General features: G+C 48.9%; 1 protein-coding gene across 1 annotated transcript in view; it reads right to left on the bottom strand.

The window, feature by feature from the left end:
* The window catches only part of PPP2R2B (protein phosphatase 2 regulatory subunit Bbeta), a 111,531-nt gene extending 99,449 nt beyond the window's left edge, over positions 1-12,082 (bottom strand). Inside the window, exon 1 of the mRNA XM_075714983.1 lies at positions 12,004-12,082. Coding sequence (XP_075571098.1) covers positions 12,004-12,082 — 79 coding nt within the window. The remainder of the gene's footprint in view (positions 1-12,003) is intronic.
* Positions 12,083-12,842: the final 760 nt, after the last annotated feature.

The raw sequence follows: 12,842 nt of genomic DNA, 5'->3' as shown, positions 1-12,842 counted from the left end.
CCACAGCCCATCCAAAAGGAACCAAAGGCAAAACCTGGACAACCTCCTCAACTGTGTTTATTCAGGTAGCTCAGAAGGGTCCCAGTAGGCTATGAAGATTAATTCCTTTCAAATAGCAGCTCAATGTCATGCCCAGGAGAATTTAAAACCAAATTCAATCCCACTCTCTACCCAATAGCTCTGGGAGAATACAAACGAGATCATGTTTTAGCCTGGGAAATTAGTGCAAATACATATACTATCGTAATAATAAAAGCTGATCTCCAACGAGGGCCTTGTCTGAGCCTAGGAGCTACTAGGCTTTTTTTTTTTTTAAAAAAAACAAACTACTTCACCATAGTCATACCATTTATGGCTGTAAACTTACAGTAGTGTAAGATCACGTGAGGGATCATGGCCTCAACAGAGAAATGTTGACACCGTCAGAGCTTATTTACAGATACAAAGCACTTTTATGTTGCATTAAGAGGTTCAGAAATGCTAGAATTAAAAAAATTCCACCCCTAACTGACAAGAGCATCGTGTGCAGCTTAGACCTCTGTCCTTGTTTATACTGAATTTCAGCAGGGCCTACAATTAGCTCCCAGCTCAGACCCCCGCGTGCGCACAGACAGGAACTGCTCTTACCGGGGAGCGGCAAACCCGCTCCTCTGACCGAGGCAGCCAGCACAGAGCTCAGCGGCAGCAGCGCATCACGAGGGAAGCAGGGGAGGATCTCTCCCAGTCAAGTTATTATCCGCAGGAAATCAAGAGAGGTGTTTACACAGAAGACATGGCAAGGATCTGCAGGGTCCTGGAGGAATCCCAACTGCAGCAGAGCTGAGACAAGAGCAGGAAGGACCGGCTGCAGGGCAGCTGAGGAAGGTGACGCAGCGCGGCCGGGGGCTGCTGGCGTGGCTGGAAGGGGCTCCCTGCTGCCAACCCAGTGACCGGTGTTGCTGGCCGGCTGCCTTCTGAGCCAGCCCACACTGACCATGGCCAAAGCAGCATCCCTGACCCACCGACCATGTCTGGGCTCTTCCGGGGCCAAGACCACAAAAGGCAGTTTTTAGCTTTCTCCAATGTCTGTTTTTTGTTACAGTCTCCTGGGCCCACAGCACTACGTGCCTTGGAAGGTGGGGTAGGTACCATTTAGAAACACATGAGAGAGCCCCGGCGTGCCCGGAGGGCTCACCTCCCGTGGCAGAGGTTGACCCTGCACCAGTACGCTGCAGCTGGGATTCTCAGAGTGCACAGAAAGGCTGAGCAATGACTGCAGCAGCTGGTTTTCCAAGTGCCTGGCCACTGAGTGCTGGAGAGCCTGCTCCCTGGGCTGCAAGGTGCCACGCTCCTTCTCCTGGCCTCCTCCCGCCCTCCTCCTCCCACCGCAGCCTCTGGTCGGGCATCCATCCCCTGCGGGCACCCACCCCCCTGCGGGCACCCACCCCCCTGCGGGCACCCACCCCCCTGCAGCCCAGGCAATCCTCGCTGCTGTAGGGGATGCAGTGAGAAGCCTCAGGGAGGGATCTCTGCTTCTTCCCTGTCTGCCTTGGGGAACGAGCTGCAGCTCCCCAGAGCCAGAGTCATCCCTCCTGGGGACACCAAGAGCTGGAACGTGTGATCAAATAACAAAGCACAGAGGAATCATCCAGAGCGAGTTTTCCTTCTGATCTTTGACTCTCCACCCCTTAGAAGACAAAATTTAGCGTATCATTAAGGAGACTTCAAGCTGAGTTCTTAACGAAACAGCATCATCTTTCAAAGTGGCTTGTACACTTTTTCCCTACTGAAAGTGCTCTGAGAGCATCACCATGCAGACAAAAAATCACGGATCTTACTGTTACTGTATTCTGTGGCAAAAAATTATACTGAAAGAGTGTAATTGCAAGAAGCAAGCTCTGTATCTGTGACAGCTGAAACAGCGTTCTTCCTTTTATAAATTCCTGAAGCTAGTAAAGAGCAAAATAAACCCCTGTAAATTTATATACAAATAATGAAAACGTTATTTTTTCCTAAAAGGCCTTGAAATGGACAGAGTAAGAAAAAACGCAAAGGAAATGCAATCAGTGCAGCCAAGGAAAGATATTTCCAGCTCCTGAGTTACCACAACAAAAATGCAGGTGCACCAATCATCCCTAAAGGAGAAAACGGACCCATCTGCACCACCGATGCGCCTAAATCCCAGCAACTGAGTCTGGCAGCTGCAGAGCTGGGCACCTTGCCATTTCGTGAGCAGCACGCCTGCTGTCAGAGCTCGCCCGTCATACCCTGTCAGGACAAAGTTTATAATTTCTCGTATCACAGAAGTCCAGAGATGTGCCTGCGGCTCTCCCTTCTCCCCGGCTGCAGCACATCTCCCGCCTCATGCCTGGCACCACGGGAGGAGCTGGACAGTGCTGTGCGATTCACCTCCTGCAAGCAAACAGGAATGAATGAAGAGAAATAGATGTCGCAGAAACAAGGCCTAAAGCTCACTGGGAGAAGCAATAGTTTTCGCATACCATGCTTCACTTTGACATTATGCCTCGTATTTTGCATAGGGTATTTGCCTCTTTTTCCCCCTAGCAACAATCCATTTCTTCATGGCCACACAAAATTAACCTTATTTACTGTTACGGAAAGAACAGACCAGGAGGTTGGATTGCTGCACATGGTGCAAGTTCTGATAAATGTAAGAACTGAGATTAGAGCCAGTCTGATGTTCTTCACTAAAAAGCAAGAGTTGATATGGCATTCAGCCTGAGAAATTAAAGAACAGCTAAATCAGGAAATGCAATTATTGTAGAAAGCTCAGTCTTAACTCGGTGTTCTCCTCCATCAGCCTTAAACTAATGGCCTCTCTTCATGTAATTATAGACTATTAGTTACACCAAACCATATTTGCATACTTACACAATCTTACTGTACCTCTAATGCACATACCATTCTGTAGTATTAACGCTGCTTCAAATTTAATTTATGTGGGCTTTACTCCAGGGTAATTCAGGACTTCAGTGAAGATCCCAACTGCTGATGCCTGATTAACTCGAGTCAAAGCCACAGGAATGACTCACCAGAAAAATAAACCCACTTGCACTCAACACAGCAGGGACAAAACTGACAGGCTGGTGGTAAATGTAAGGGTCATCATAATAACAAAGTCACAGTCTTCAAAAATGAGCGAACAGAAAACTGGCTATTTTAGGTTCACTCCAGGCCAAGGATTTTGGCTGCGGAGCCCTGCCGTCCTGAGAGCTCTCCAGCATCCAGAGCAGCGTTTGCTCTGCGAAGTGTCGTGCAGAGGGAGTGCAGCCAGCGCAGCGAGTGAGCCGCAGCCCTGCTCCCTGCGGCTGCTCCATTCCGCTGACGGTTTCACACCTGGCATCAGGAGCTTTAAGACACATTTTAAACAGCTCCCAAGCAGGCTTTCCTTCACTTTGTCGATTGGCCTATTCCACTGATCTAAATACGGTAAGAGGTAAAACCTGAACACACTTTCCGTGGCCACCCACAGAGGAATCCGCTGTCTGGAGCATACGAGGAAATAATTATTTTTATTTTTTACATGCATCACTCAAAAATATTCCAAAGGCCAAAAGCTTAGCCTAGAGGTGCCCCTAAGGTAAAGAGCTTAGTTTTAAGGTGCCTCTGGCTGAGCTTTCATGTTAAATAAAGACCCCTAAAAAGCTAACCCTCTAGCTTAAGGGCACCTTTGAGCTAAGCTTTAAAATCGGCTCAAACATAAGTGATTAAACATCCCGGCCTCTGCGTCACCTCCGCTGGAACCCCCAAAAACGCCAGTGGCAAAGCCTGGGCACAAACTGAGAAATGCAGAAAAACAGAAAAGTGTAAAAAGCTTCAGAGAAAACAAAGAGAGAGTTACCTCGGGGCTACATAAACACAGGAATTGCTCCACTCTTTGGTAGCCTTTCTGAGCCAGGGAATTATTCATACAAATACTCTGGGAATTACTGTAACTTCAAAATCCTTTACTTTAAAGGAAAGTCACATTTTGGTCTTTTAAGGATCATGAATCTTGTGAGTACCAAGCTATTCAGCAAATAATCAGTTTGCTTAAAGATAGTTTTCATTATTTAGTGTATTTTTTCACTAAAACAGTACTTAATTTTGAGCTAGAAGTCGGTTTCACTAACAGCACCGATTACCTGAGTGGTGCTCGTTGCTTATCTTGCCATTGAGAAATTTATAAATCAGGCACTGGACAGTCTGAACACTTAGCATCAATAAACGAAAGGTGAAGGTATTCCTAAAGCAATAGATTATCTTCCTTAGAGTAATCACATTAACTGAACCAAGGTAGCTCCAGGCCTCATATACCAAAGCAGACACTGTATGACCTTTCGTAGCTTAGCCTTTACCGAATAGAGAGTACAGGATCCACGTTTGTAAAATGTATTTGCGTATGTTTGTACAAACTCGAACAAGGAGCGGAGCCCACGCGCACCCGAGTACAAGGAGGTTCACAAAGACACGTGAGGACTTGTCACGTCCTCCAGGCAAGTCCGGCGGACTCGAGCAGCGTCACGGTGCTAACGCGTTCAGCGACAGGCTCGTAACGGGCAGTTGTGCTTTTTGCATGACTCCCACTGCCCACAGAGGCGAGGAAGCCAAATCTGAGATGCCCCAGGGTCAGGGAGACACAGGAGCTACTTAGCAGAAGACAGAGGAGCTGCTGTGACTTATCAAGCAGCTGAGATCAGAATTAGTCCGTGCCCCCCCTTGCTTTCTGCACACGCAGTCTGTAATTTAGAAGTACGCATAATTTCTGAAGATCAAATGTAGATACGCTTTCTGTTTAAACTCCCTGCGGGACAGACCTAAACTGCAGGCGGGAGGAGAGCTCACTGCGGCCGAGCGAGCTCCCTGTGGATTCGCATCTGGTACAGCAGCGGCAGCGGGCACCGCGCTGGAACCAGGCTGACAGCCATGGGTCCCGGCGTCCCCTCGGGTAACTCGGGCAGGCTCTGCCCTCTCTCGGGGTACAACAGGGATGAGGGACAAGGGCTCTCTGTACCCGGCAGCAGGGTGGAGCGGCACTGCACCGCGGGCTGGTGCCCACCCTCGCCGCGGACAGTCACTGCCCTGTGCCTCTGCTGCAGCTGCAGCTCGGGCAGAGCCCCCCCGGGCACGGGTGCCAGCCATTCTTCAGAGGCCTTGAAAGAAACATTCATTTTCAAATACGTAATATTTACCCCATTGATTTTTCAAAATCTATTTATTAAACTGCCTTTTCATTTCTTTTCTTCCGCTCAGCAGCCCAGCTGCTCTGCGCTCAGCGCAGCTCCCCAGGGTAGCCGCTCAGAAGGGCAAACGCTGTACGCGTACGTGTAGGCTAAAGCAGGGGAGGTGTGAGCAGCGGTACAGGGCAGCTGCCACCGCTTAGCACCGCTGACAACACGTGGAGCGCCCATGGAGGCCCTTCAAAGGACAGCCTGCCTCCCTGCCAGCAGCCCTGTGCGCGACGCAGGAGGGTCCCGGCGTGTCGGCTCGGCACGAAGGCTGCACAGCTCCCGCCTGCCCAGCGCTTCTGGGAGCCCCGAGCGTGTCCCCGGGAGCCCAGCCTGTGCGGGCACCACTGGTCTCAGCTCTGCTCCCACCGGGAAACCTGGACCGGCTCCATCGACTGCCTGCAACTGCAGCAGATGCACGTACCCACGGAGCCAACCCGGCCACATCAGAGAGAATTCCTAGTCCTGGGCATGCTTTTTAATTAATCTTACTCTACATGTTAATACTAAAAGGCATACTGAGGATTGAAGATTCTCCCCAGAGGAAAAGAAAGTAGGGAAAATGACAACAGTTTGGCTTTGAAATAAAATTTTCAGGAGGGTGGAGGTGAGGAAGGCTGACAGCTTAACCCTTAACAGACCTTCATTTTTCACGGTTACCTGGAACAGCCATGACCGACTATCTTCAGCAATACAGAAACTCACAACTTCAGCCAGAATTCCTCTACTGTGCGTAGAAAACTCAGATGCACTAAAGAGCACAAACTGAATTTAAGTTACCAGCACCTCTGGCCCAAAGGTCATACAGACACCAACAGACCAGCAGGCTGCCGCACAGCAAATACACAAAACGCATTCTCTGCTAAGGATGGATGATTTTCTTAGTCACAGTACCAGTTCCTGGCTATCCCACATCAAGGGAAAATAAAAGGGCTCAACAAGAGTAATAAGAGGTTCAGAAAGCTTCACTTGTAAGGACAGGCTCAGACAGGGAATTTAACTGAACGAGGCTAGATACATCATCACAATAAAGCCAGTGCTGAGCGATTCTGCAGGCTACACAGTGGAGACTGAGAATCATTTTAACTTGCAGATAGTTTTGTTAGAGATAAATGAACACAAACCATGAAGACAGCTCAGCACTAGAACTGATTACCAGCAAAGACAGCAATTTGGCATCCTTTGAGGACTGAGACGTTTGACAAGAACCTTTTAAGTATCTGCTTTATTAGAGCCTGCTGCAAACAGAAAGGTGATCCAAGTGACCTCCCTAGCTCTTACCAGCCCTCCAGCCACTCATCGCTTCTCTGGCTGTATGTTTCCATGCTAACTGTAATAATTATCACTTAAAATCACCTAAATATTGTCACTTAAATCTTGGGAGAAGCAATACGACGTGATGGTTTTCTCCTGTACATCTCCTCCCATTCAAAAATCTCAAGCTGATTTATTAATTCGTTTATCGCTGAATTAGAAGATCCTAGAGACCAGCTGGATGGGAGTTAAGATTCCAGACCAAATCTGGCATGGATGAAGACCTTTTATAAGAATCCCTGTACTATGTCAATATTACCAGTAAGTACAGTTAATCCTGCTAGATGACTCCCAAGGGACTTCTCAATGCTATTTTTTTGATTCCAAAACGCCAGTAAGAAATCTACCCATGTTTTCTTCCAGCCTTGACCCAATACTTTGATTTTGGAGGAATGTGTGAAATCCCAGACTGCTGTGCCAGCGGTCCCACTGAGCACAGAGCGGAATAGGTGGAATATCAACAATACCAGCTCCCAGGAAAGCCAGGGTTCCCAGTAGAAGCGCCAGATGCACGGCCAGGAGGGCAGCAAGTACAGCCACAACGATAACGTAATAGAGACAGCTGAGATGTTAACTAACGAGACTCAGACCCAGATCACGGCCTGCGGTAATTGTACAGCCAGCCCACTGTTTTTCATTTCTGCAGCTGCGATCCAAGACCTTCCCGTGCTCCCCACCGCCACTTGTTGTTCTCCAGCATGAGTCACATTTGAGCAGTATTGCTCCCTTCACATCTGCATCTGACAGCAGCTAGGATGAAGCACGGCAAGGTTTCAAAGCCCTTCATTACCAGCAGCAGCTCCTCCCCGTTCGTATCGCACACACAAACCTGCTGTACCCATTGTGCACTGTCTCAGTTTTGGGTATGATGGACGTAAGAAGTTGTCTTTTATTTCTGTTTTCTATTTCCCTAGCAAACAGAAATCTATCCAGAGTACAGTGTGAAGCTGTTTTTTCCCCCATGAGAAAGAAAACCAGCCAGCATCAGAATTCCACACCAATGATTACAAACCTTGGGCTGGCCTACTACTGATTGTAATGCACGACCACCGTAACTTTCTCTAAGTTACTGATTTAGCCATTCTAAGTTATTTGCATGAATAAAGAATGTGCAGGAACAAACTGCAGAGTAACACCAAGCTCCTGAAGGACTCTTCAAAGCAAGAAATACTTGTTGGTGCAGAACAAACAGTGAGTTCATTGCTTGTATCAGTACTGCTCGAGCCTACTCACAGCCACGGCTGAGCTCCAAACCTTTGGCCTAACGTGACTTACGGTCAGTGGACACCTTCTCCTGGTCCTTCACAAAAGTATGTGGGAAGTATAGAAGAAGTGCTAAAGTTTCTTATTACATTGTTGTGGTGATCAGAGTTAGTAAAATAGTACAAAACCTACCGCATATATTTGTTTTGAATCTAGCTTGAAAGTAACAGTGCTTCTTTGACCACCTAAATATGTTTTCAGGGGGGTTGTGCTAGATGACCTCTAAAGGTCCCTTCCAACCCAAAGCATTCCATGATTCTATGTTTTCACTTAATGGTCCAGATTTTTAGCACTGCAGTATCAAATGTGCATCATTATTTCTCTGTTACAATTAAAAACATGTATCTAGGCCTTAGCAGTAAATTCAGATATTGGATAAAGTATTTAATATTAAATAAAGAGTAATATTTAAATAATCCCTATCAATTGCAGTTAGTGAGCGAACTGAAAGCAGACACATTTGTATTGTTTGGGGGTTTCTATCTGCACCAAACTAACATACTATTGCACAGAGATCCCACAACTGCAGTGATGAACAGCTACATTTACCAGTGTGAAATACAAAGTGATTCAAGACCTTCAGCCTAACTCAATGGCAACCAAATTTGGAAAAATTTGGAAGTTCTGAAAATGTGTTCAAGTTGTTGGTCTGTCAAATTAATAATGCAGTTAAAGATCTCCTAAGCACAACAACAGATTTTAAGGATAGGAAATAACTATTACATGTCTAAACATCAATTAAAGTATCCAAAATAATTAATACTTCTACAGAACAGCCAACATTTCAAACCCTGCTCAGAAAAGTGCACAAAAATATACTTCTGTTTAAATTCTGGAAGAAAACATATGCATGACTCAAAGTTTGGTGATTGTATAACCACAGAGAACTCACTTCCCACCTTTGTGCTTGCTTCCTCATCTGCAGGAAAGGATATTGTTTTCTTAATTCAAAGGCTTTTTTTTGTGAAGGTTACTTAGCTAAGGATTTAAATGATCTTTGATATCCTCGAGTTGAACATGCTGCAGAAATAAAAAAAGTTTGCATTTAAAAAACCAGGCAGTTATTTTGATCAGTATATATGTATTCATTCTGAAGTGGTTTATTTTGTAAACGTACATCCCAAGTCCGTCAGCTGCTGCAGCCTATCCACAGTTGTGGGCAAACCTGATACTAACACATGCATGTTTCTGTTACGGCACCAGTCCCTCTGCCATTTAACACTTTTTCAGCAAATAATAAATGGTAGAGAGCCCACAGTGCCCATTCCACACCAAAAGATACATTTAGATCAACTTTCAGTGCACACACCACCGCGAGAACAAGACAGACCCAAATACCTGCTTTGCATCTTAAGTAACAGATCAAGAAATGCTTTCCTACAGCAATATTCCTCATTCAAATACAGCTCAGGAGTAGCAATCAGGGTCCAAAGGATAGCACTGTGGGCTCAAATTCTGTCAAACTGCTACCATTCAGCCAAGCTACAGGCATGCCTTGAAGGTCAATGGGACACAAGCGTGCGTTCCTACGTGCTGCCGAGCGGGACCGAATTCAAGCACGCGACACCAACCCCGTGGCTGAATGCATCGCTGAGCTGTGCTATTAAGGCCCAAGCAGTCAGTATTTTCAAAACGTCTCAAAACACACGTGCTATCCTATGCCGCATCCTAAGCCACACGCCTTGGTACGAGGAGCACTGGCGTTTCTGGGTGACAATGAGCATCGGGAGCGTGACGGCAACAACAGGTCACACAAGAGAAGCCAGCATGTTGCCTGCTCAGCCACACCACGTCCACCACCTAAGGCACTCCACTTGCACCAGCTTCCTCCAGATGCACCGTCTCCTTCCCGTTCATGATCCTAATCCCACACCTCCGCAGTAACAAGAACGATGCTGGATCATTTCCATGGGCACTGCCAGGCAAGGACTGTAACTTCACAGCAAAGCAGAGCCGAACAACAAACCAGTCTGTGAGGACGTAAATGAGAGCTCAGCTGCAACCTTCTAAAACCATTCCATAGGCAGTGCCAGAAGAGGATCAACAACCGTGCTTGAATTTCAGGTTTATTACAGCTTGGCACATGGTCTTTGTTCTCTGTTCCAGGCTCTTTGCTGACCTAGATCTCTCATTTACAACTCCGGGAATGTGGGGTGAATGAAGAAAAGAATTCTTACAGTGAGGTAATAGAGAATTCATTGGGATTTCAGGTCTCGGTCTGGAGGGAGCCGGGATCAGGAGGGTCTCTGGAGGAACACCTTCGCCAGGAAGAGGTGAGTACAGAGGGTGGTGCAGGGGCGCGAAGGAGTCTCTCCTCTGGTTAAGAGGGACACCTCTGCCAGGCTGGGTGAGGAGGGGAGCCTTTTCTCTTTGACAGGCTCAGCCGTCCTGTGCCTTCTGTCTGCAGAGTAAAGCCTGGCTGGAAGACTGACCGGGGCAGCATCTGACCAAATCCGGCCCCTGAGGCATCGCAGCTTCACCCCATGAATACTTCTGTCCATTTGTGAGTCTGCCCTCCAGCAACACTGAACCAAAGGTACCAAATTGCACCCTCATCACTTCAGAACATGGAAGCACAAGCACTAGATCCTGCTCCCGCTGCACACTGTATATTGAGGGTTCTCGCATGCTACACTGGCCTTTTTAGCCACTCCGAGAGGACTGAGGCAGGAGCCAGGCTCTTACCTGGGTTCTCTTCTCGGTTCTGCTACTGATTTAGCCTGTAACAGTCATTTAAACTCTCCAGACCTCAGTTTCACCCCAAGTTAATTATATGCATCTGATAATTGGTCTGAGAAACAGTTCTGTACAAGCTTCATTCTTTATATATTGTTTGCAATGGAGAAGAATAGATAGCACACCAGTGTGGCTTCTTTCTTTAACTCACTTTTTTTTCTCTCAGTAGTCTCGTATGACCTCCCTTAAAACAGTGAGGTCTGCTTCTCCATTGAATTACTTATTCCAGTAGAACAATCCAAAAGTTGCTTATTCAGAATATCTTAAGGAGCTGTGCCTTTGGACAAAGTCAACATGAAAACAGAAGAAATCTTCAGGGAAATTTTCAAAGACAGACCTCCAGAGTTAGCCTGAGTTATCTATCAGGATAATTTTATCTGCTTAAAACTTCAGAGAAAATAAATTTAAAAAAGAAGTCCATACCATCTGCTTGGAGTAAAATATAGCAACGTAAGTAGACATAGTAATTTAGCCTGGAGTGTCATCATCTACTGCCCAGTCCTTCCTGCTCGACCCTTCCACTGCCTGTCTTCAGCCTTACAACATTTGTGGTCGAGGCGTCGGGAGCCGTGGCAAGGTACTCCCCACAGCGTTTCTTTTTCACTAGATACACACAGTGGGCTGAGACGGAAGCCAGTCATCTCAAAAACAGCCGTAAGCATGCATCCCTACAGTGTTTGTCTGGATTTTCCCATTGTTCACAGGTAAGGTTGGTAATTTGGTCTATGCACACAGACTCAAATTAGATGAGCGAGTCTGTAGAAAGCTGGGTGACAGGGAGGGTGTTTTTCCTCCTTAACTAACTCTGGTTAGCGGCATGAGGAAAATCACTGTAGTTCCACATTGTGGAGTAACAATGGTGTGAAATTTTGGTCCCACGGAGCTGTTTGGACGACTGCAGATGGTCCACGAAACCGTCTTGGGTTCACACACAACAAACACACGCAGTCGTATCACACAGGGTTATAAATCAGCACGAACAAGCACGCCCTATGGGAGAAGTCCCACGAAGTCTCAGTGAACACAGACCCGATACCTTGCATTCCTCCCCAGCAAAAACAACGTTCAAACACCGGTGAGAACATTTCGTTCATCCCAAATAGCTGCAGAGCTGTTTTGCCGAGACCCGAAAGCAGGCTTTACTGAGCGAGGGAAAGGGCACAGGGAACCGAACGCAGGCAGTGCTAAGTAGGATTTTTTTTCATTTTCTTGGGAATATGCAGATGAATTAAAGGCCACATTTACAAACTACATAAACCTGAAAGACGTGCCAGCACGATCACTAGAAAGCCCTCCTTGAGCCGGTCCTGCTGCTTATTTGCACCATCAGCGCAGAGTGAGCAGTCAAGCAAGCAGCATTCACAGGAACACACAGAGTCATCTTCTGCTACGCCTCCGGCCGCCCTCCGAGCCTTCCCCTGCCTCCTCAGCCTCCTCCCGTGGCAGCCCGGAGCCCGGCCACAGCCGCCCCCCCGGCCCCTACCTTCGGCGTGGCAGCTGGCGGAGAGGAGGGCGCCGGGCGGTCTGAAGATGTACGGCAGATAGCGCGAGAAGCATTTCATCTTCCAAACCCGTAATTAAAAAACAAAAAAAAGGGGGGTGGAGGGGGTAAAACCGTACAACCCCCCCAAAAAAAAACCACTAAAAAAGAAAGTAGCGCAGCCGCTCCTCAGTCCATGAGGATTTCCCGGTGCCCGGGCAGCCTACATGGCAGGGGCGGCGGGGGCTCGCTGCTGGGGCTGCCCGGCTGGCGGAGCCCCCGCCCAGGCCCCCATGCTGCCGGCCCCGCAGCGCAGCGCAGCGGAGCGCTCCGGCCCGGCCGGCCCCGCCGCCGCATGGGCTGAGGCGCGGCTGGGGCTGCTGACGAGGCCCGTCCCGCCGGCGAACACACCCCCGGAGCGCCGCGCCTCGGCCGCCCGGCCCGGCCCGGCCCCGGCAGGCAGCCCCGGGGGCGGCGGGCGGGCTCCGCCGCGCCCCAGCCCGCTCCGCTCCGCTCCGCTCCGCCGCCGTCCCTCAGCGCCGGCCCCCCGAGCCGCCGGCCCCCCGGAGCGCTGCCCCCGCCGCGGAGGGGACGCGCCCGAGGCGATTCCGGCGTTGGAACTCGGCTGCCCCGCAGCGCGGCGGCAAAGCGCGGCCCGGCGCCGCCTGCAGCCGGAGCCTTCCGAGCGATCGCGGCAGCCCGAGCGGCCGCGCTGCCCCGGCCCCCGGCCCCCGGCCCGAGAGCGTGCTTAGAGCGGGGGGGCCAAAGACGCCCCGAAGGCACCCACAAACCGCAGCGTGCACACTGAGCCATGGAACGAAAGCAGACTGCGCTCTGTTCCA

This window comes from Pelecanus crispus, chromosome 8 (assembly GCF_030463565.1).
Source record: "Pelecanus crispus isolate bPelCri1 chromosome 8, bPelCri1.pri, whole genome shotgun sequence".
Lineage (NCBI taxonomy): Eukaryota > Metazoa > Chordata > Aves > Pelecaniformes > Pelecanidae > Pelecanus > Pelecanus crispus.
This window is presented reverse-complemented; position numbering and strand designations above follow the sequence as displayed.